The 25,481-nt window shown below is 42.8% G+C and overlaps 1 protein-coding gene across 1 annotated transcript in view; it reads right to left on the reverse strand.

Annotated features, from left to right (window-relative positions):
- ANO2 (anoctamin 2) overlaps positions 1 to 25,481 on the reverse strand; it is a 364,608-nt gene that overhangs the window by 27,862 nt on the left and 311,265 nt on the right. Inside the window, exons 19-22 of the mRNA XM_031936252.1 lie at positions 24,935 to 25,046; positions 22,662 to 22,719; positions 22,418 to 22,518; positions 9,950 to 10,095 (exon numbers count right to left, since the gene is read on the reverse strand). Coding sequence (XP_031792112.1) covers positions 9,950 to 10,095; positions 22,418 to 22,518; positions 22,662 to 22,719; positions 24,935 to 25,046 — 417 coding nt within the window. The remainder of the gene's footprint in view (positions 1 to 9,949; positions 10,096 to 22,417; positions 22,519 to 22,661; positions 22,720 to 24,934; positions 25,047 to 25,481) is intronic.

The raw sequence follows: 25,481 nt of genomic DNA on the forward strand, positions 1-25,481 counted from the left end.
CAGGCAGATCACCTGAGGTCAGTGTCAGGCCTCTGAGTCCAAGCCAAGCCATCGCATCCCCTGTGACTTGCACATATATGCCCAGATGGCCTAAAGTAACTGAAGAATCACAAAAGAAGTGCAAATGCCCTGCCTCGCCCTAACCGATGACATTTCACCACATAAGAAGTGAAAATGGCCAGTCCTTGCCTTAAGCGATGATATTATCTTGTGAAATTCCTTTTCCTGGCTCATCCCGGCTCAAAAAGCTCTCCCACTGAGCACCTTGTGACCCCCACTCCTGCCCGCCAGAGAACAACCCCCTTTGACTGTAATTTTCCTTTACCTACCCAAATCCTATAAAACAGCCCCATCCTTATCTCCCTTCGCTGACTCTCTTTTTGGACTCAGCCCGCCTGCACCCAGGTGATTAAAAAGCTGTATGGCTCACACAAAGCCTGTTTGGTGGTCTCTTCACACGGACGTGCATGACAGTCAGGAGTTCGAGACTTGGTCACGGTGAAACCCCGTCTCTACTAAAAATACAAAAAATTAGCCAGGCTTGGTGGGGACGCCTATAATCCCAACTACTCGGGAGGCTGAAGCAGGAGAATCACTTGAACCTGGGAGGCAGAGGTTGCAGTGAGCCAAGATGGCACCACTGCACTCCAGCCTGGGCAACAAGAGTGAAACTGTCTCAAAACAAAACAAAAACTACCAATTTATTACTGCTATGCACACAGGGAAAATCACAGAGTGATTGCCCACTAGCCCAGTGTAGTACAGGTGCTTACATACCCTGCTTCTTAGGGGAAAGGGCGTGGGAAGTGCGGATGATTTTAGGGGGATAGTGATTTCAGGGGAATTTCATAGGCTTAAAGAACATGCCATGGTTTGGGGCCAAGTCTACTGCAGAGCAGACAATGATTTGTGACCAAAGTCTGTCCAGGTTTGTTGACTGACTTTAGTCTTCTTTCCTGCAATGTGGGTTCAGTTCATGAAAACTCAGGGAAAGGATCAGAAGTCATTGTTCTTTTCTTTAGTAGGTCCAGACTTTCAGGCAGCTGAGGGAAATTCAGTCTGTGTTTGGGGAGAGGTAGAGGATTGAGAGAAGGGTGGGAGATTGTTCTCCTTGGTGGGTCTGACTGGTCTTTACGTAGATAGGGGAAAAATCTCCTTTAGCATTGTTCATCTCCTGGATCTTTAAATCAAAATACTGACCATGCCGGGGAGTCATACTTTGGGGTGAAGTTCCCTGAGGTCCTTCACACATTTCTCTCTCACATCAGACCCTGAAACTCTGGCAGGCACAGGCATGTCTGTTGTCTCCAAGTCCCCAGTGCCCGGCAGCAGTGCAGACACCACGGCACTGCCCCGGGGCACGGCAGGAGGGGCGTCACTGCAGAGGGAGGGATGTGGCCTTGGAGTGGAGGTCAGAACCAAGTCTGAAAGAGGTCATCTCACCCTGTCCACTGACACTAATGACTTGACCCCTTAAGGGAAAGGAATAAATTAAAATCAGAGGTGACTTTTCTTTGAGGGAAACTCTGATAATAAACATGGTTCACTTTGGTCTTAGGAGACTAAAATTATCGCGTATTAAAAATCACACAAATATGTCCACAGTGAAGAAAGGTGGCCCACAGTCATGGGATCAAGAGAAGCGAGGGCTTCTATTTCTCTACCAGTGAAGGAAAAGGACTTCAGGGGCCATTCATTTGATAAGTATTTCATTGAGTTATTAGGTTCTAGTACCCATGCTGAGTGTTGTGACTAGAAAGGAATAAGACACTGTCTCTGTCCCCAAAGCATTTTTGAAAGGGTGCAGGTACAGGAGAAGAGAGGAAGAGAAAAACTGAGGATGGGAGAATGAGAAAATCGTACCAAGAGCAAATGTGTCTGAGGCTGCAACACTCAGCAAGCAGTCATGGGCAGACAACATGGCACAGGCAGACTGGACGTGAGAGTGTGAGATAAGCAGACACACACACGCGGGCCTGCAAGAAGATGCAAAACAAGAGCCAGCTCGGGATGCCCTCATCTGCTGCACTGGGTGTGTGAACTTGATCTGAAAAGAAGTCAGTAGCATTGAAGGATTTTAAGTAGAAAAATGAATACAATCTGGTTTGCATTTTTAAAAAGCCATTCTAAAAAGCAAGATGGAAAGGTAGAATGAGTAAAAAAAGAAGCAGGGAGTCAACTTAGGATGCATTTGCAGCAATTCCAAGGAGAAATGGTGAGGGTTCAAATAAGAATCCAAAATTCTCACTAAAGCAAAGTCAGCAAGTTAAGTAGCCACACATAGAAACTCTCCCCAGTGAGAGTTGATGCAAAGTCAGAAAGTAGTCATGGAGATTAAGACAGGATCCACACCAGTCCACAGACGTTCCTCCTGAACCCAGAAGCTCAGACTTGCCATTTCAGGACACAACTTGAATGTGGCTGCAAGAACTTTAATGTCTGTTCTCCCAGGAGAACCTGCCCCACGCATTTCCCTGGCACAGTGATTTCTACAGGCCTTGGTGCACACTTCCAGAGAGCAGGAGAGACTGGGGGCCCTTTGCCTTTCAAAATAATTATCTGGCTTTTACTCCAAATAAATGAATAAGTAAACATGCGATCACTGAGGCACTTCCCTTTCTGTGAGGGCTTGACAGGATATAAGCTCGTGACCAAGAAAAATAAGATCTGCTCTCCTGACTGTGTGAATGAATGACAGAAGAAATTCATCTCATCACCCACAGTAATAGCCCAAGGGCCTCAAAATTGTGGTTGCATTTAAGAAGCTGGGGGAAGGTTCTAAGGGAGATAATTGAATTCCTGAGGCAGGATTATAACAGCGATTATTTTTTGGATGACTAGAGGAACAAAAGCTTGTGGGTTTTAGATAAACAGATGACAAAAAGAGCCCATTGGAGAATCCAGACTTGTCAATAGAGCCCTGAGGGCTTAGAGTTTACCGAAAGGACAAACATCTTGGAGTGTTTAGAGCTCAGGCTTCTGATTCTTCGACATGCCTTGGGGTCTGGCACCCTCATTCTTTAACCATTAGGGCACAGCCTACACTCACGGTATAAGAAGAACCTCCAGAGATCACTATATTCAGGAGCTTCAAGCTGTTTTGAGTCAAAAACTTTGTAGATTTGAGAGAAACTGAACTCTGGACAATAACAACGGTGGCCAATGTTCATTGAGAGTCTACATGTGGAAGCACTGTTTACCACTCTTCATGCATCAGCTGATTCCCAGAATAGTCCTATGAGGTAGGCGCTATGATCATGAAACCTACTTTTCAGATGGGAGAATTGGGCCTGGCTGACTTTAAGCCTCAAAACCAGAGTCATGTAGCTAGCATGCAGCAGGGTTAGGTTCAAAAGCTCAGTGGTTCAACGGCAGCACCCATCCTTAACCCCACTTAGCTGTTCGATGAACTTTGATGAGGGTTATTCTGCAGTCCAGTCTTTGTACTTGAGAAAAAGTATGTCCTTAAAGAGTTAAGAGGATAGTCCAGAGATAAAAGAGAGGAGCAAAACCTAATCCAGAACACGTCCTCACATTTAAATAAAATATGAAATAAAATAGCCATGTCTCTAAAACACGTCTCTTAAGATTGAAAGTCATAGCGAAACGGACTAAAGAATTCTGTGAACCAATCCAGCTTGAAATTCTGTGAACTAATCCAGTGTGATTCCTCTTCCAGATAAGACTGCATCAATATCAACTGAGTTGTTGACTCAATCAATATCAGGAACAACCTGAACTGCTGAAGAGACTGTCCTGGTCTCCAGATTTGCTCCTCCCTCTAGATGCTTAATAAATGTTTGATGAATGAATTGATAAATTCATTCATTCTTGCACCTGTGTTTTCTCTTTTCTTCCTGAGCCTTACTATCCCTCTTCTGCACTTGCTGCCCAATTTCCCAAGCAAAGAGTACACAGTCACCACACTGGCCAAGATTTTACAACTGCTCTGTATGGTCTGATGTGAACTGCAAACCTGTCTGGTCTTCAGGGTTCTCCACTAATCCCAGGTCTGTATCTGAACCCTCCATACCTCAAGACTACCATTTGCTTCTCCTTGTGAACAGTTACTCGCAGCCAGGTGTGGTGGCTCATGCCTGTAATCCCAGCAATTTCAGAGGCCAAGATGGGAGGATTGCTTGAGTTCTGGAGTTAGAGACCAGCCTGGGCAACACAGTGAAACCTCACGGCTACAAAAAAATCAAACAAATTAGAAGGGCTTGGTGGTGCATGCCCGTAGTGCCAGTTACTAGGGAGGCTGAGGTGAGAGGGTCACTTGAGCCTGGGAGGTCCAGGCTGCAGTGACCCATGATAGTTCCACTGCACTCCAGCCTGGGTGACGTAGCAAGATCCTGTCTCAAAACAAAACAACAACAACAACAACAACAAACAGTTACTCATGGCCAGGAGACTGTCTGCACTTGGCAATCCTTTCCCGTGGAATGCTCTTCTCTGTTCTTACCATCTAGAATCGGAAGAGATCTTGGGATCACTAAAACAACCTCCCACCTTACAGCTGGAAACCTCTTCAGAATATCTGCAGTTCACCATCAATTAAGCCCTGCTTTGAAAATGTAAATTCTTTATTTGTCTTGTAAAGTTATTATTATAGAGTTACCTCTGTCAAGAAGCCTTCTCTCATTAATTAATACATGCATTCATTCGTTCATTCTCTCATCTGTGTATCAGACATACCAAGTGTTTGAGTTTTGTTTTTGTTTTTCTAGAGATGGGGCATCACTCTGTCACCTAGGCTGGAGTGCAGTGGCACAATCAGCTCACTGCAGCCTCAGACTCCTGGGCTCAAGCAATCCACCCACCTCAGCCCCCCAAGTAGCTAGGACTATAGGTGTGCAACACTACATTCTATTATTTTTTTCTTTTTTTTCCTTTTTGTAGAGACAGGGTCTCATTATGTTGTTCAGGCTGATCTTGAGCTCCTGGCCTCAAGCAATCCTCCTGCCTCGGCCTCCCAAAGTGCTGGGTTTATAAGCATGAGTCACTGCACCTGGCCTGGAGTGTCCATTATATGCCAGGAAACGTGCTAGACTCCGGAAGCTGTGAAGATGAATAAGCCATGGTCCCTACCCACTGCTCTTCAGAGTCACCCCTAGACTGGGTCTGTTGAAGAACATATATGTAGGCAATACTACCATAATTCAGTAAGATGCCATCAGCATGTGTACCAAACACAATACTAGGACAGAAACAAAGAATGATTTCTTTCAGGAGGAAAGGGTTCGACCTGGGAAGACTTCCTAGAGGAAGCACCATGTAAAACTAAGCTAAGGATGAGTCTAGAACATTCAGGTCAACAGCGTGGAATGGAGTGGCGTAGGGGGCTGGGAATCTCAAGCTTTCTATATGCTGATAATTCTTTCATATCACTTAACTTCAGGATTCAGGTTATTAAGTGATTTACACTCACTGAAAGGGTATTCTCATATATTGCCCATGCCTGGGTGAATTGTTCTTACTCTTTCAGAAAGCAATTTGGTAAAATGAATCAAGAACCATACAATGACTATACCTAATCACACCTATGTGAATCTATCTGGATGAAATAATACCCTAAATAAAAGACTATATGCACAAAGATAGTGTTTATGAGAGGATTAAAATACGGGAGAATTGTTAAATAAGCCTCCACTGGAAGACAGGTAAGTGAACTATGGTACGCTTATTAAAGGGATTATTACACAGCTATTCATTTTGAATGTTATGTGACAACTTAAAATATTTATTCATACAATGGGAAATAAAAAAATAAATGTGTGAGATCACAATTTTATTTTTAAATTCATGTACATAACAAAAAGAGTCTAAGAAACAGCACCAAAATGCTAAAAAAAAAAAAAAAAATTACAAGGTTGGATTTGGTAGATATGTTCTCTTTTTTTCTGTTTTCAATATTCCAGGTATAAGATTATTTTATTCATTTTAAGGAGTGGGGTTCGGGGTTTGTTTTTGTTTCTGATTTTTCAGTCTACGGTCTGAATCTCACTCTCTACAATCTTGGTGTGAATTCCTTCCCAAAATCACCAAGTAAATCTTCTAGTGCTACTTTTTTTTTTTTACTCTTCTCATTTCTTGGTAAGCACCCAAGTTTAAACACATAATAATACGGTAGATATGTATTCAATGGCATAGCCCTGACAAAGTAGAGCATATTTCCCTAACTCTGCTTTCCTCAGGCTTAAGGACCATTAAGAGGAATAACACTGGACACGTAATACACAGCTTTTGTATGTGTTAGGCCCTCTTCTAAGAAACTATATTAACACTAAGCACTAAGACCCTCTTCTATTCACAGATACTAATTCATTCACTACCCACAACAATCCTATGAGGTGGATATTATTATCTTTTTTAATAGGCAAACAAACTGAGACACATAGGGGTCTTGATAAGGGCAAGTGGATAACTTACACATGGCTATCCAGCTAGTTGGTCAAAAGCTGGGATTTGAGCCCAGGAAGTGTGGTTCAAGGGTCTTTGCTCCTCTTTGTTGTATTTTAATGTTTTATTTCTCTTTTTTTAACTTTTAAGTTCATGGGTGCAAGTGCAGGTTTGTTACATAGGTAAACTTGTGCCATGGGGGTTTGTTGTACAGATTATTTCATCACCCAGGTATTAAGCCTAGTATCTATTAGTTCTTTTTCCTGATCCTCTCCCTCTTCTCATCCTCCACCCTCTGAAGGGCCCCAGTGTGTGCTGTTCCCCTCTGTGTGTCCATGTGTTCTCATGGTTTAGGTCCCACTTAAAAGTGAAAACATCCAGTATTTGGTTTTCTGTTCCTGTGTTAGTATGTTAATGATAATGGCCTCCACCTCCATCCACATTCCTTCGAAGGACATGAACTCATTCTTTTTCATGGCTGCGTGGTAGTCCACAGTGTACTACGTTTTCTTGACCCAGTCTATCATTGATGAGCATTTAGGTGGATGCATTCTTTGCTATTATGAACACCTCTATGTACATAAACTAGAAAAATTTAGGGTATCTGCTCTAATCACTCAAAAGAGGAAGCTTTGAAATAGCTGAACAGACAGGCTGACAAGCATGTGAAACCCACACAGCTAACTGGTGGCCGCGGAGGTGTGACCCCTGGGGTCAGAGGGTGGAGGCAGACAGACAGATCTCAGGGGTTCCCAATGTAAGCCCTTTCCCAAATGGAAGTCCCGATCTCTGGCAGCACTTTCTGTCTTTCTGGGTGAGATGATGGCAGATGTAGAATGGCATCTGAAATATGAGCAATCACCTTTGTGTAAATACAGCATCAGAGAGGGATTAGAGGTAGCTCTTAGCCAAACATGAAAAGCATAAAGGGGCTACACATTTCCTTAAACCAAGTGTTGATGTTTTCTTTATCTATTGCTTCTGAAGCAGACATAATGATTGCTTCTTCTCTGGTGAGTTGTTTTAGATTACAAAGCTTGAGACTTTGCCTAGAATGGTAGACATCCCAGGGCTAGGACAACATTTTCATGGCGATCTGATCTAGACCCTGCCCATTACTCCACTGCTAATATACACATGCAATTTCTTATAACAGAATAGGAGGAACGTCCATTAGAAATGATGAGTGAAGAAGCTCTTTAGTTTAATTAGATCCCATCTGCACAGCAAAAGAAACTACCCTCAGAGTGAACAGGCAACCTACAGAATGGGAGAAAATTTTTGCAATCTACTCATCTCACAAAGGGTTGATATCCAGAACCTATAAAGAACTCAATCAAATTTACAAGAAGAAAACAAACAACCCCATCAAAAAGTGGGCAAAGGATATGAACAGGCATTTCTCAAAAGAAGACATTTATGCAGCCAACAGACACATGAAAAAATGCTCATCACTCGCCATCAGAGAAATGCAAATCAAACCACAATGAGATACCATCTCACACTAGTTAGAATGGCAATCATTAAAAAATCAGGAAACAACAGATGCTGGAGAGGATGTGGAGAAATAGGAACACTTTTACAATGTTGGTGGGACTGTAAACTAGTTCAACCACTGTGGAAAATAGTGTGGCGATTCCTCAAGGATCTAGAACTAGAAACACCATTTGACCCAGCCATCCCATTACTGGAGATATACCCAAAGGATTACAAGTCATGCTGCTATAAAAACACGTGCACACGTATGTTTATTGCAGCACTATTCACAATAGCAAAGACTTGGAACCAACCCAAATGTCCATCAGTGACAGACTGGATTAAGAAAATGTGGCATATATACACCATGGAATACTATGCAGCCATAAAAAAGGATGAGTTTGTGTCCTTTGTAGGGACATGGATGCAGCTGAAAACCATCATTCTCAGCAAACTATCGCAAAAACAGAAAACCAAACACCGCATGTTCTCACTCGTAGGTGGGAATTGAACAATGAGATCACTTGGACACAGGAAGGGGAACATCACACACCGGGTCCTATTGTGGGGAGGGGGCGGGGAGGGATAGCTTTAGGAGATATATCTAATGTAAACGACGAGTTAATGGGAGCAGCACACCAACATGGCACAAGTATGTAACAAACCTGCACGTTGTGCACATGTACCATAGAACTTAAAGTATTAGAAAAAGAAGAAATGATGAGTGAGGTATCCTGTGCACAAAAAGGTACTGACAGCCCTCTGCTACAAGTGACTAGATGAAGGGAGCAGGAGTCGTATGCAAACACAATGATAGGTGCAATGATGCTAAGTATTGATTAAACATTGAGTGATTTTTTTGATGGATCTTATTGATGGTTCCCCATAATCCATAGATTAAGTAAATGTTTAGAGTGTTTAGATGTTATAGCTAAGATATTTATTTATTTATTTAATTTTATTTTTTTGAGACAGACTCTCACTATGTTGGCCAGGCTGGAGTAGGGTGACACAATCTCAGCTCACTGCAAGCTCCGTCTCGCAGGCTCAAGCAATTCTTGTGCCTCAGTCTCCCGAGTAGCTGGGATTACAGGTGCCTGCCACCATTCCTGGCTAATTTTTGTATTTTTAGTAAAGATGGGGTTTCACCATGTTGGCCACATTGATCTCAAACTCCTGACCTCAGGCAATCTACCTGCCTCTGCCTCCAAAAGTTCTGGGATGACAGGGTGAGCCACTGTGCCCAGCTTATAACTAAGGTCTAGATGTCCTATGCTTTTAATTCATTAGCTCCAAGTCTTGGAAAGAGGCTTCTCAAACATCCATCCCAACAGAAGATCAGGATTATAGTCAAGTAGCCAAGAGTGCAAAGGCAGCTGGCCTAAGCTGGGATCCTTCTCATAATAAAGAACTCATGGTTTCCAAGCCACATCTAAAATGATTGTGCTCCATCAGCCTGTACTGATGTGTGTCCTGCCTTCAAGCCTTATCCAAAACAACTAGAGGCTCTGCAACTAGAAATACACCTCTCACTCCCTACTGAAATAGACCCAACTTTTTGTTAAAAAGCTGTCATCTTATCCAGCCTTATCTGATCAAAGTAGGGGACTCTCCTATATTCTCCAAGTCAAAATGTAGATATCCTTGACCCAAGTGTCATCGGATATCTTCCATGAAGGAAGACTTTCATGGAAACTATATTTTTAAATTTCAGATTTTACTATTTCCCTTTTAGCTTTATCAATAATAGAAACCATGGGAAAGGGCCTGACAGATCAAACTTCAGTTTATAGATGAGGAGAGGAGTCCCAAGGAAAAGAGAACATCATCCTAGAATTATCCACCGAACTGTTGACTGAGCTGCCCCAGGTTCTCCTTCCAGGTCTCTTTCTGCCCCATTCATGTGGCACTGAAGGGAACATTGAATAGCCATGAAGCTCATGAAGAAGCAAAGGCTGTCCAGTCATTTTCCCCAATCCCGTACCTTCCCCCCTCAACCCCACAAACCCCTTGTCTGAACCTGCCCCCAGTGGCAGGCAGGACCATGGGTTCTCACTCAGTTCCATGTACTCACTCATTTCCATGTACTCCGGAGTCAGTCCTGTGTACGGTTCCAAGCTGTAGTCTAGGTCCCACTGCTCTGGACGTTTCGAATGGGCAGAGTCAGTTTCTCCAGCTTCTGTCTCATCTTTCAGCTTTCGAAATAGTTTCTTCAGCTTCCTGGAAAAGAAATGGATTAAGTTACAAAAAGCCTCTGGAGAACAGGGTTGGTTTTGCAGACAGAAAAAAGAAAAAGAACACAAAGGTTTGACACTAAAGCCATCTCTGATCCAAAAACAAGTAGAGATAGAGAGACACTAAAGAGACTACGTTTCTCCTAAAGACAACCTGAGGAAGTCCTTTATCAAGATCATGCAGACTCCCTCCACAAAGGATCAGGTTTCTTCAAAGCCCAAAAACCTTTTGAATTCTTCCTGCTGTTTGAAAAGCAACAAGAGAGTTGGCCCTTCCTGCCAATGCTGAGACAGCGCCAGTCCTATTGTCCAACAGGTGATCTAGCCACCCTCTTCACGGGGGAACACAGGGCTGTTCTCCTCCCAGGTGAAACATTTTTCAAGTCTCAATAACACTAATAGCATCATCTTTCCATTAAAGCCAAGCTAAGCATTGCCCACCACTGCTATGGACTGAATGATGTCCGCTGAAATTCATTTGTTGAAGCTCTAATCCCCACTGCGATTGTATTTGGAGATACGACTTTTAGGAGATAATTTAGATTAAGTGAGGTCAAAAAGGTGGGGTTGTAATCCAATAGGATTGGTGGCTTTATGAGTAGAGGAAGAGAGAAAGAGATACCTCATCACCATCTGAGGACACAGTGAAAAGGCAGCTACCTGTAAGCCAGGAAGAGCCCTCATCAGAAATTCAACCCTTTTTGACCTTGATCTTGAACCTTTCAGCCTCTAGAACTATAAGAAAATAAATTTCTATTAGTTAAGCCTACGGCATTTTGTTACAGCAGTCTGAGCAGACTAACACAACACATTCAGGATTTTTTTGGTCTAGAATGATAATAATGGCCCAATTTATCAGGGTTGATATAAGAATTAAGTGAAACAATGTTTATACAGTCCTTAGCACAATATCTGGACATAGTGAGCATTGAATAGATGGTACCTATTATTATTTTTAATATTGAATGTTAAAATACACCTTAGGGTAGAGTTATTTCATACTTCCCATTGATGCACAATGTATAGGGAACAGAATTGCGGTTTTTGCAATTACTTTTTAATGGCAAAAACTGCAATTACTTTAAGCAGCAACCTAATAGTTGGGAGACCTAACAGCAAAATGGTCAGAATCATAGACTTGAAGAGTTTAAATGGGATTTTGAAGTCTATGCTTCATCTAGATGTAGGAACCTCCCCATGTCCCCCAACATTCTTCACCCAAGACCACCCAACCCTTGTGTAGACATTTCCAGAGGAGCACTCCTGGTATGATTAGGCATCCAATCCTTGTTTGAAAGTGCCTCTAGCAACTAATGAAAATCTAATAGTTCAAAATAACATTTTGATCAGTTTCTGGTCTAATGTCAATTCCCATCAAGAGGACGTAGTAGAGTATAGTGGATACAAGTCTCATCTCCGGTGTCAGAAATTGTATAAAACCAGATTTCGGGCCGGGCGCGGTGGCTCAAGCCTGTAATCCCAGCACTTTGGGAGGCCAAGACGGGCGGATCACGAGGTCAGGAGATGGAGACCATCCTGGCTAACACGGTGAAACCCCGTCTCTACTAAAAAATACAAAAAACTAGCCGGGCGAGGTGGCGGGTGCCTGTAGTCCCAGCTACTCTGGAGGCTGAGGCAGGAGAACGGCGTAAACCCGGCAGGTGGAGCTTGCAGTGAGCTGAGATCCGGCCACTGCACTCTAGCCCCGGCGACAGAGCGAGACTCCGTCTCAAAAAAAAAAAACCAGATTTCACAACTCACCAACTATGTATGTCCATGGGCAAGTTATTACAACTCTATAAGCTTTAGTTTTCTTATCTTTAAAATGGAGAAATAAATGTGAATTTGCCCATAGGGTGAGTTAAAAGACATAATCTATACAGCATGCTTCATTTAGGGCTTGATACCTGTTAAGAGTGTATACCAAGACACACGCTCTGATAGACATTTTTCAAGATAAAGATAGATAAATATATCTATCATTGTCCCTATTATCATCTTTATCACAGAAGGATTTAAAGAGTGAGCTGAAATTATTTAGAAACAGTAGTAAAAAATTCATAAGAAAAAAGTAAGCAATAATTCTGTGATAATAAGAAATTGAGAAAAACTAGATGGAGCCTACAGATTCTGAAGCTAAATAGTGTGGACTGGTTAAGATCCTGTCTATGAGTCAGAACAGAAGGAGAGGATAGAGGAAAAAACAAAGAGAGGGAAAGAAGAAAAGAAGAAAGGAAAGTGAGGGGAGTCTAGAACCAGAACTCAAAGTGAGACTTCTCCTCCAGGAATAGTAATCAGATGACCTGGTGAAATCTTTAGTAAAGAATTACTAAATTTTGATTTATACATAGAAAATTGAATATAAACATATATTTATCCACTTCTGAAATGCCACTAAAATAACAATGAATGAATTTTAAAAAATGTATAAAACCACAGGTTAATGAAAATAGTCATGAATATAGTAGTGTGTGAGGAATGTTGATGAATATCTTGGAAGATGGACAGTGTACGAGGGAGTCAGCAAAGCTGTGTGGCTGCTATCAACTGTTCACAGTGGAAGATGGTACAGAGAAACAAGCCAACTCATGCTATAAAAATCTCAGAAAGGCTCAGGAGTTGGAGGCACCAGGTATCCCCAAGGCAGGGAGTGGTGACTGGTCAAAGCTCTGCTTAAGGAACAGTAGACCCCAGTGTCTCCGTACGCATGTTGCCTTGGTGACTAGCACTTCCCAATACCAACAGGAGCAAAATTCTGAAGAGAAAAATGAACCAGGAAAAACCTAGATCCAAAATAAATTCAATAAAATGACAGAAAGATAAAAATCAATACAATCTCTCAGAAAAAAAAAAAAAAAGTAGAACAGACATAGAAATGGAAAATAGGAAAGAAAATATTAAAAAATTAATTGATCTAGGAACTCCTTTTTTTCTTGATCATAGCCCAAGACGGGGTACAGTGGTGTGATCAAGGCTCACTGCAACCTCTGTCCCCCAGGCTCAAGCTATCCTCCCACCTCAGCCTCCCAAGTAGCTAGGACTAAAAGCCTGCACCACCAGGCCCAGCTAATATTTTTTTGTATTTTTAGTAGAGACAGGGTTTCACCATGTTGCCCATGCTAGTCTTGAACTCCTGGGCTCGGGTGATCCACCCACTTGGGCCTCCCAAAGTACAAGGATTACAAGCATGAACCACCACACCCGGCCTCAAACTCCAACACTTAATCAGAAAGAGAAGACACAGAAAATGGTGGGGAAGAAAGCACAAAAGAAATATACGAAAATGCCCCAGAGGTGAAGGACGTGCATTTTCTGATTGGAAGGACCCACTCAGCACAATGGTGAAAAAAAGGCCTCCAGCGTAACACATCATCATGAGATTTCAGAACTCTAGGAATGATGAAAGGGATTCTAAAAGCTTCCAGATCCAGAGAAACAAACATAGATCCTCTACAAATAATTGGGAATCAAAAATAGGTTACAATTCTCCAGATCAGCCCTTGACACTCAGAGATGTATTTACATTCAGAAGGCAAATAATTTTCAGCATAGACTCCTATACACAGCCAAAGTATACATGAAAGTCAAAAACAGACTAAAGACACTTTTAAGTATGCAAGGTTTCAAAAAAATTAACTTTCTATGCATGCATCCATTCTCATGAAGTTCCTGGAGGATGAATTTCACCAACCAAGCAACAAAGAAAACATACAGAATCCAGCAAACAGAAACCCCATCAAAGAAAGCAGGTATTGAAGCTAACTCAGATTGATAGCTCTATAGAAAGTTTAGCAAATGGGCAGCTCTGGTTTGTACGGGAGAAGAGAGGATTCCTAGAAATCATCTACAGGAAAAAAAAATGTGACTAATAATACATGCGATGTGTTTGATGAAGTAATCTCACTGGCAATAGAGACATTTAAACAAGAGTGGCCAATATAAGAGTGTTATAAAGGGAGAAGTTTCGGTGATTACGAGAACATAAAATAGAGTCCTAACCTGGCCTAAGGCAGCGACGTTCTGTTTGAGGACGAGATGTGTAAACTAATTTAATTATTTAAATTAATTTATTAAATAAATAATTTAGTCTTATTATTTAAGACTAAATAATGAAATACGGTAGAAGAAGAAAGAGAAAGGTGGAGAGAGTGCGAGGGGTGAAGAGGTTATTCTAGGCAGGGGGAGTTATTTACGCAAATGTGAAAATGGCTCATAGAAAGGACTGAAGGGATTGCAAAATGCTTGGAGCATAGAGTACAATCGAGAAAATGATGAAAGGTAAGTCTTGAAACGTAGTGTAGGCTCATGGCATCAAAGGCCTTGAATACCGTATTATGCAGTGGTTTAGGCGAGAGATTATGGTAGCAGAGTCTGCGGTGATAGCAACGGACATGAAGGGAAGTAGACATCTGAGACATGCATAAGAGGTAGAATTAAAAAGTGGATGGTGGATTGTACACAGAAAGGGAAGGACAACGAGGAATCGGTGATGATTCTCAGGGTCTTAGGGCATGTGTGTGGAGGGTGGTGCCGCTTGCTATGACAGAGAACACAATGTAAGAGGCAGTTTTGATGAGGACAAGGAGGAGGAGGGGGAGTTGTTCTTGCCATGTCTAAAGTGGAGAAACCCACGAGACAACTAAGTAGAGATGTCCCGTAGGCAACTGCATATCTGTGCCTAGAGCCCTGGAACAATCTGGGACTGATGGAGATCTGAGAATTGTCGTGGAGAGAGCAGCGGAAGCCCCAGGGATGAGCAAGGCCAACTATGGATACAGCGTGTGTCACAAAACTTAGGGGATGCGGTAGAGGGAAAGGAGTCTTCAAAAGACAAGGAAGGGGAGCCAATGGGAACAGAAGGCCGACTGCAAGACTGTGTGGCGAAGGCAAGGGAAGACACAGGGGCTATGGGAGGGGCTTTGTGGTCAAAGTCCTATGGAGTGTGGGTAGGTCAAAACGAACGTGGGGGAAAATATCCACAAATAGTCCTGTGAATTTATCACTCCCAGATTTCCTCCTGGATATCTCAGTGACCATTAAAAAATAATAATAAAGAAAGTCCCTCCGGAGCAGAATTTAACAGGAATCCTGGAAGTTGTATAACATACAGATGGGCTTTTGGAAAACTTCAGAGTATGATTCCGACCGTATGATACACTCACTCATTAAAATAACTCCTTTGATGTTACCCCCTTGCTTTTCTTTTTTTTTTTTTTTTAATTTGCTATTTTTCCGTCCGTTTTTAACGACAAGTCTCAGAAACTCTTTCCGGAAGGCTCAGAGCTTTCCCTCTGCCTGTGCCCCATAGAGTCACCTCAGGACCATGGTGAGTGTCCGTCACACCTTGGGCCTCCCTGCAGCAGGAATCTGGGCCCCAGACAGGTCCCTACAGACCTGACTCCACAGATCTTTAGCCTCATTAAATAAAGCAGCAGAACCTAGCCCTAAATGACCAAAGATGGGGAACACATCAACCTCCAAGCTATGTATTCCTATTCCTTTTCCTGATACCTGACAAGGTTCAAATTTTTCCTTACACTTCTGATTTCTGGCCAGATTCCACTGTATTTGAGGAGAACACAGACCTCCCTCCTGTGACGGCTTTAAAGAGAGACTGTTTTATGTCTGGAAATATAACATTTATCACATTTACAAAAAGAAAGCAGAAAGTTTATGAAATTTTACTAGCTGCGTCCAGGGGTATATTTAACAGTTATTTTTGGATATGATCTGGAGCTTTTAGTCAGAATAGGGATGGCGAGACATTTTGACCATGGAAGTATTGATCTGTCTATCCGTTCTGTCTCAAAGCACGCCCAGGAAAGAACGTGGCGCATGAAAAAGGTGGCATTTACCCTTTCACCAAAAACCCATCTCTCTGCATGAGAAGAAGCCCATTTCCAATTTTGCTTCAGTGTGGACCAGAGCTCAATTTGAGATGGAATTACAGCAAGGAGTTGGGCCGTGGTGGGGCACGTGTTCCGGGGGCACTGTGCAGTTTGGACCCGAAGTCTATCTTGCGTGAACATATATGGGAAAGGCAAGGTGCAGGGAGGGGAGGAGGGAAATTCCCATCCATGGATTCAGATAATAAATGCCACAAGATCAGATTCAGCCACGCTGCTCGCCATGTATAAGTAATCTCAGAAGGAGATGCATATGAACATCATACCGGGGCCCATAGTGTTTAAAACCATCCGATCCTCTCTGGGAAGCACCTGCCACAACTGTGTCAGGCTCCAAGAGCCTGGGGTTGTGTGAGTGGGGACCATCCAAAGCCAGATCACGCAACCAAGTTTCCTCTATTATCAGGGCATTAGTCACAGAGCTGCCTTTCAGGTGCTCAGTGACCCCATTTTACGGCCTCGCTTTGAAGCATTTTGTTTTCCATCTCCAGGGTCTCTGAGCCAGGCCCAGCAATAGTGGGGGCGGCTGCTGCCTGATGGAAGATGCCTGGACACAGAGCGTGGCTTCCACAGTGGTCCAGTCTGGGACACCTGCCAGAAGTAGAGGTGGCATATGATCCTTCGGAAGATCCTGCACTTGGCCTCGCATCTCATTAGAGCCCCTTGGGAAGGAGCTATTTAGTTATTTCCTTTGCTGCTTTTGTTCAGTCTCTCTCATTACCATTAAGAAAAATATCTTTGGCCTGATACTGGTCTGCCTTTGACAACGCCCAAGGCTTGTACTTTCATTTTTCACAAAGAGAAGGCAGATCTTCGTCTAAAAGCCTGGGAGAGGAAAGAATGTCATTGATTGTTTAATAATGATGGTGCGTTTTTGTTGTATTGCTTTTCACATTATTTCCTCCTTATGGAAACTGATGGTGTTAGTTTTCCAATTTCAGAAATGTTAGGATTTTAATTAAAAAGCAAGTTGGTTTGGAGGAAACTAATACGTAAATAGCTGTTTGCATAGATAATGCGGGGAGATTTAAAAGTTGATTCAAAAATGACTGAAGAGTGGGAAGCAATGTTCTAATTCAAGAAGCCTGCTAGATTGTAAGATTCTCAAGGCCATCAAAATTATGTTATTTTTTTCAGTACACACACACGCACACACACACGCATGTTTGTGCACACACACATACAGAATCTAATGAGAATGTTGCAACCTCAGGGAGATAGAAAAATTATAGCTAACTACCTGGCCTACTAATAAGGGACAATTAGATACTCTTAAACATTTAAAAAGTTTCTTTGGAAGAATCTTAGAAAATTGCTTTCAGAAGTAAAGGATCAACTAAGATGATATATCATGTGTGTGTATTCTTTACAATCTTTTAATTGTAAAGTCTTATTACATTTTTATTCCCAAATATTCTTATCCAGCACAATCACCCATCTAACTCCCCAGACTTCCCTCTGCTTTTTTTTTTTTTTTTTTTTTTTTTTTTAAATCTGGCCTTTAGAATGAATATGTATCTCCCTTGGAGAAAGAATTCCACGTGGACTCTGAAGGTACATAAGAGCTTTACTGTCCACTAAAAGCCACTGAGCCAGGAACCGAAGAGAAAACGACTGTCCCTGGGTTGTTCTCTCGGGTTTCACTGCCCGGAGCGGCAACACTTCCAAAGCATCACCTTTAAACATAAAAGCCTTTGCCACACTGTAAAATGTTGGTCACCTGGAAACCCCAAGAATGGTTCTTTTTTCCTCAGATGTCCACATTTTATGTTTTCTAGATAGCTAAGCATTTATCCAAGCTGGTTTTTAGGTTTGTTTTGTTTAAATGTAAAAACTTTTTTTTTTAAGCTAGATGGAAATCTTTCTAGAATGACTTTGCCAAGGTCACACAGTGAGTATATTGTAAAGCCTGGATTTAAACCCAGATCTAGCAGGCCAGGGATCCTTAATCCCTGGGCCACAGACCAGTACCAGTTCTCGGCCTGTTAGGAACTGGGCCATACAGCAGCAGGCGAGCAGCAGGCGAGTGAGCGAAGCTTCATGTGTATTTAGTCACTTCCCATCACTCATGAACACCTGAGTTCCGCCTCTTGTCAGATCAGTGGCGGCATTCAATTCTCATAGGAGGGTGAACCCTATTGTGAATTACGCATGTGAGGGATCTAAGCTGGGGGCTCCTTGTGAGAATCTAATGCCTGATGATCTGTCACTGTCTCCCATCACCCCCAGATGGGACCGTCTAGCTGCAGGAAAACAAGCTCAGGGCTCCCACTGATTCTACATGATGGTGAGTTGCAAAATTATTTCATTATATATTACAATGTAATAGTAATAGAAATAAAGTGTACAATAAATGTAATGCACTTGAATCATCCTGAAATAACACCCCACCCCTCCAGTCCATGGAAAAACTGTCTTCCAGGAAACCTGTCCCCTGTGCCAAAAGGGTTAGGGACCACTGTGTTAGGCCACCAAATCTTTGCCCTACAGATGTGTTAAAAACTACTGGGTCTAATTTTTATAATTTACACGACTCCTTTCTCACTGGCAGGCTCAATCATCATTTCTCTTCTGACTATGAAAGACTTCTTTTCTTGTTTACGTTGCATCTGTGTCATCCATGCCAGGTACTTCAAGGCTGAATTGAAGGAGTCTGATTTATTGAGAGTGGAAGATCCAGTAATCATAATCATAGTGATCTCGTATGACCAAACTCAAAATGCAACCTTCATAATTATACAAATTATAAAGAACTTTGGAGATAAAAGACCCTAAGATTTGGTACAAGAATTTTTGTTCTACATCCTTGAATTTAACTACGTAATTATGTTGTATAAATCCTCTGGCAGAGTAGAAATGGAAAGGAAATATCTTTTGAAAGAGGAGTGGCTTGTATTTGGAATCAGCAGTGACCAGCTTTGCTCATTAGAGAGAAGTTCAGAGGGCACTAGAGCTTGAAGACATCTTACATGTGATTTTAATGCTACCATATTCATCAAGAGATGAGGACAGTTAGACTAGAGAAGCAGCTTGCCCATGGCTTTATGAGTTACTGTGCAATTGCCATTGTTTAAAGGGTGGTACATTTTAAAACATACAAAGTATTAAGCACACGTCAATCATATACAAGAAAATTTAGCCTTCGAGGCATACGCCATGCGTTATTTTCACCTGTTATGGAGTGGATGGAGTTGGGGGATGGGGACATACCAACGTGTTGTCCAAACACACGCCTGAGATTTTGCCTCTCTTATGTTGTGTAAAAGCCTTCTGGCTCCAGAGAGAATGGGCTAAGTGGTAGACCAGATGACCAGGGATGAAAAAATGGGCATTCCATGCCCACAAGCTGTAAATAATTCTACTCAGAGCAAAATAACAATGTACTGGGAAGGCTGGTGTTTTTCCCAGATGTTTGAATGGGGACGAAGACTTTTCTTTGTAGTTGTGGAGAGGTTGGCCTCATGGTTTCAAAGGGGCCAGATGTGGCTTTGGTACCGTCTGCATATTCTCTGGATGTTTTTCCATAACAAATGATGTCTCTCTAAGATGGTAAGCTCAGAGAGAACAAGTGTCATCTGCCTGGAACAAGAACAAGCACCATCTAGCTTTGCTTGACTTTACCACTGAGTGACTTTCTGCCAGAAAGCAGGGAGCGGGGCACAGCTTCAGAGGCTCAGTTTCTCAGAGTTGCTGACTTCCTGACTGATGAATAGAGGCTGGCTTAGGCAAGGAGGTGGAGTGAGGCACCCAGACACCGATGATCCCGCCAGTCCTCCCCAGAGAAAACACGTGCCCAAGTGCGCTCTGAGGCCGTCCCAGTACAAGGTCAGAAAAGCACCCTGCGTGCTTAGATCACCCAGTGTTAGAAGGGAATGTTGTGGATTCTTATTCCTTGAAGCAGGGATCTCATTAAAAATGATATTCTTTCCAGGTAAATTAAATTGTCTCCATCATAACTTTAGCTGTACAAATATATTTTTGAGGAAGAACAAAAGGGAGCTTTCTCTGGGGACCAAGGGAGCAGCAGGTGGCTCTAGTATAATTTTACATGGAACGGGGGATTGGGATATACATCCTCTAGTGGTTCCATTCAGCCCAAGAACCTAGGACTCCACAATCTTTCCATAGATTGAGGGAGATTCTGGGCTTTTGCCCTTGCCAGGTCCCTGACATGCCCCAAAACCCTGGTCAAAGAACTGCCAGCTCACTGGGCCTTACCTTCTCCACCTGTAGCACCAACTGGGTCATAGGTGGTTGTGATAAAACCAGAATCAGTCTGTTGTTTGTTTAGAAAAGTTATATATATATGTTTTACACATATAAAAATTTGTATATAAATTTATATCTATCTGATACATAGGTGTATTTTATAAAATGTATATATACATTTACATATAAATGTATGCATTGATATTTAAATATATCAATGTAAATATATTTATGTAAATATATATTTACATATATTTATAGATATAACATGGAAAAGGCCCAATGTATCATGTTCAGGGCCCAGCTGGCCAAGCCTATCAGAGTTGCCCATACACACACATGCGCGCACGCGCACACACACACACACACACACACATCTAAGGGAAATTATTTCTTTAAAGAAAAGGATGGCAGTCCATCTTATAACATATGATGGTGGCAGTCTGGAAGAAACCTGGAAGACACACCCTGGAAGAAACCTCTCTGCTTTTCATTTATTTATTTATTTATTTATTTTTTATTTTTTTGAGACAGAGTCTTGTTCTGTTGCCAGGCTGGAGTACAGTGGCATGATCTCGGCTCACTGCAACCTCTGCCTCCTGGGTTCAAGCAATTCTCCTGCCTCAGCCTCCTAAGTAGCTGGGACTACAGGCACACACAACCACGCCCGGCTAATTTTTGTATTTTTTTTTTAATAGAGATGGATGGAATTTCACCATATTGGTCAGGCTGGTCTTGAACTCCTGACCTTGTGATCCGCCCACCTCGGCCTCCCAAAGCGCTGGGATTACAGGGGTGAGCTACCGCACCTGGCCAGAAACCTCTCTGCTTTTGAAGGCTTCTTTGACTGCTCCCAAACATCTGACCTTTACTTATTCTGAATTCTGAATTCACACACAGAATATGCAGTTATATGCAGTCTATTTTGTCTCCCAGACTAAAAAGTTAAGCTCTGAGAAGACAAGGGCCGTTTCATCTACGTTTTTCTTTTACTGTCTTAGCAGTATGAGCCATGAGCTAGAGACAGTGGTACCCCCTGCAAGTCCCCCTGCAGTGTAAACAGTGTTATTCCTGGTTATGTAGCTCAGCGCCTACTCTCTGGCCTTTAAAGAATACAACATTTTCTGTCAGTCACTTTATTCTGAAACAAATGCCTTTGTTGCTTAAAGTAGCCACACTGAATTCCAATAGCTGCAGCTAAGAACCCTGGGCAAACACGAAGGAATATATTTGGAAAGAAAGGGATTTTAAAAGGTTCATTATTGGATGACTTCCCAAACAATTAATGTATCTCTAAGCAGATGAAAGTGTGTCACAGAATCTTATGGGTACTGTCTGACGATTACATCCATCCTAGAATGGTCAACTCTAAAGTGGTTTACAAAGAACACTGGGCCTGGAACAAGCTTTCCATCCTATCCTCCTAAGCAGACCTGGCCCAGCCTCTCAGTGACCCCTGGGCACCTCTGTCATTCCCTAGCTCTCTGATGCTGGACTGTCTAAAAGCATCCCCTGAAACAGACTCTTCTTCCAAACCACAGGGCAATAGGAAGGAAAGGCAGAGGGGTTTACATTTTTCTTTGACCTGTAAGCATATTTTAGCTTGCTCCATCCTTCCTTCTTTTAGGTCCAGTACAAAGTGAGTCTGTGTTTATTTTCGTGACTATCTCAATGCAAAACCTGATACATTTTCATAAAACCCTAGGGAGCATGGGGGGAATCCACATGATAATGATAATAACTCATTCTGCATTTCACCAACTATTCCACCCTCCCCTCCTAAGATTATATATTCCATATTTTCTTCTTAGAGATTGTCCTAAATGATTCCATTACATTTCAATCGTTCACATTCATTTATCCACCGTACCGAAAGTCTTTTTTACTCACTCACTGAGAGGACAAATAGCATTAAACTATTATGCACTCTGGGAGCCAAGAGATCTGACTCCTGGCTCTGCTCCTTACTAGTTATGTGTACTTAAGCAAAGGGTAAATCTGAGCCTCCAACATCCCAAATCAGAACGGCAAGCAAGGTTTGCCCCATGGGGAAAGTTATCGGCAAATTGACAGAGAATTAAATCACCAAGCTGTCTAAGAAGAGGCAAGGCCATAGATAACCTGGTGAAAGCCTGGCACTTCTGGGCTAACCCCTGGCAGCAAGGAGAGAGGTTAGAGGAGTTCATTACGTACGGGACTCCAATCTCAAAGATGTTGTTCTGGATCAACTGCTTCCCCAACATGATGATGCTGAGCTGAATGCAGAGCTCCATGAGACAGCCCCCTGGAGCACACTGCAGGGAGAAGACAAGGAAAGGACTGGTTAGAGCAAGGGCAGCTCTGAGAAGCCGGGGCGCACATGAAGCCATGCTGTGCTGGAGATAAGAATGGGGCTGGGTCGGGGTGCCAGGCATGAAACACCAGTGGCTGTACTTGCCTCTTCCATGCGGTAACCATCGAATACATAGACGTAGCTTCCAGGCCTGCCCACAAACCTGAAATCAAACAGTGTGGGAAGAGTTAGGGGGAGACAAAGCATGCAGGGTGGCTCAAGGACATGTCTTCTGAGGGGAATACCACCACCACTGTCCTCTTCGAAAGCACTGGTCAGGGCGAGTGCTAGATCACTCAGGGATAGGAGTGCACACCGTTATCAACAAGTAACCTTCTATAACACCTGGGGTTCACTTCTTAACCCAGTCAAATGTCAGACAAAGAGGGATAAGCTGGGCAGAGGATGAAGCTGGGCCTGGTGTGTGTGTGTGTGTGTGTGTGTGTGTGTGTGTGTGTGCCTAAACACCATGCAGTTTGGATTATCTCTAAGTGCACTGTCATCACACCTTCTTCCCTAACTAGTGTCGGGAACACAGCTCTGATTGCAACTCCTTAGTAAGAGTTTCTCATTCCCAGGAAAGGGAGGGTGAGATGGACTAAAGTTGCAAATAGAGATTCCTGGGGTCAGAAAAGAAAAATTCTTGACTTCTTGCTGAAAATATTCACAGGAATAAAAGAAACTGGTCTCATTCCTCTTCTAAGTAGAGTCTATTTTATTGGGGGATAATGAAACGGTGCAGGTCGGGGAAGCAAAATGGTACAAGCCCACCATGGAACCAGACAGACAATCTCAATAATCCTACCTACTGCAGTGTCATCCCCGTGTTCACCTGTCGAAATCCTACTCATCCATTTAAGACTGAATGTAAGCCTTTCCTTTGCTGAAGTCTTCTTGTTGTCTCCGTTCATAACTGTTCCCCCAACACTTTCTTTACACCTCTTATGATATCACTTACTGGATATAATCACTTACTGGAGAGTACAGTGTGCTGTTGCTAAGACTATCTCTTCTAGTATACCATCGTTCATTTAAGGGTCAGGATCCTTTTTGCTTGCCTAGAATGTCATATGCATATAATTTGCTATTGCCACTAACTCTACATTGAAAGCACCAAGGAAGTGTATACTTCTTAATATGGACAGTCTCTCTGCTTCTATAATTTCATGTCAGCCAAGGGGAGAGGTCCTGAGAAGGGGGCTGTGGTTTGGATGACAAACACCTCTGTAAGAAATTATCAAGTGTGGATGATGACAGCTTGTGCTATTAGTGCCTGCTTAATGAGCTTTCAGTTCTAGGGAAGCTTTCCTGATGTGTTGTTGGTTGACATCTATTGGGAAATTTCCTTGTAGGTAGCCAACTGGCTTGATCATAAAAAAAATTTATCAAAGTGATTTTATATCCAGACTGATTGTATAATAAAGAATTTCACTGGCCTTTGTCCCTGGTTCCTGCATGAACATCTACATCCTTGGAATTTCCCGTGATAGGAGCATCTTTGTTATTCCTGGTAGACCCCTAGGACTATACCTAAATTTATGCTAATGAGATTACTCAGGATGGGGGCAAGCCAGGCCAGAAGGATCAACCATGTTGGTTGAGGCTTTGAGTGATGTGATACTAGCCCAAACTCAGGGCAAGGGAAGGGCATTGGAGATTGAGTTCACTCACATGGCAAATGATTCTATCAATCATGCCACTCCAATGTGCCAGGAGGGTGACACATCCTGAGGACATGGCAGCTTCATGATTAAGAACCTCCTAAACCTAGTTCTATATGCCTCTCCCATTTGCTGATTTGGATTTACATCCCTCTACTATTGTAAAACTTCAGTTATAAGTATAGCACATTTCTGAGTTCTGTGAGTCATTCTAGTGAATTATTGAATCTGATGGAGTAATGAGAAATCTGGAATTACAGCCAGTGGGTCACAACTGCCAGTGGCCTGAGAACCCCAGAGCTTGCCACTGGTGTGTGAAGTGCGGGAAGTCTTGTGAGGGGCTGTGTCCTTAACCTGTGAAATCTGTCTTAACTCCAGGTAGTTGGCATCAGAATTGCATGACAAGATCCAGGAGTCACTAGCTAGATGTGAAATACCCTACTGCCTCATCCTCAAAGTTGGGAGACACAAATTCTTTCAAAACTCTCTCTTCAGGGCCTACAGTCAAATCCCTGTAAAGTGTCAGGGTCATCAGAATCTCAAGATGCTAATTCAAAATGATTGCATGCTAGCTAGCATTCCTTCTCCATGGAAGGCAAGTAGAAGTGGGGTGAGGATGAGTGGGCAATGGGGACAAGCTGACCCTATTGTCCTGACAGTAGAGAACCCAGTCTTAGTGACAAATTGCCTTTCTACACATGACACCATTATACTCACCTCCCCTTGAAAAAGGCCACATAGAAGATGGGGGAGTAGGCATTGACAAACTTGAGCAAGAAAGCTTTGAGGATCAGGCGCTCTTCGAAAGTCTGTTCTGTTTTCGGAACCTCTGTAAGAAAAGAGCGAGGCTGATGAGACTGGGGTGAGATTTCTCACCTCTCCAGAGTTTTGACCTAGACACGAGCTACTATCTCTCAGCTGACACCTTCACAGCAAAAACCACGAGGCCCATCTCTCAGGCACGTCAGATCTGAAGTCATCTGAAGGGGGCCCAAGTGGTCTGCCAGGTAATACGAGGTTACAGAAGGGTAAAAAATATAGGATCACCATCTTTCTCCGTCCACCTCCTTCCTCTTGTCTACTCAAGCAGTGGTTTTACACCACCCTCCTCAAACAGGGCCATGAGCATGCAGAGCTTGCAACCACCCCCTTTTCTGCACCAAGGGGAATTCAGTTTTTACCTGTGTCATTCCACAAGGAATGGACACAAAACTTTGTTTCTTCCATGGAATACCCTTCCCTCACCCACCTCCTTAGGCAGAAA

This window comes from Piliocolobus tephrosceles, chromosome 10 (assembly GCF_002776525.5).
Source record: "Piliocolobus tephrosceles isolate RC106 chromosome 10, ASM277652v3, whole genome shotgun sequence".
Taxonomy (NCBI): Eukaryota; Metazoa; Chordata; class Mammalia; order Primates; family Cercopithecidae; genus Piliocolobus; species Piliocolobus tephrosceles.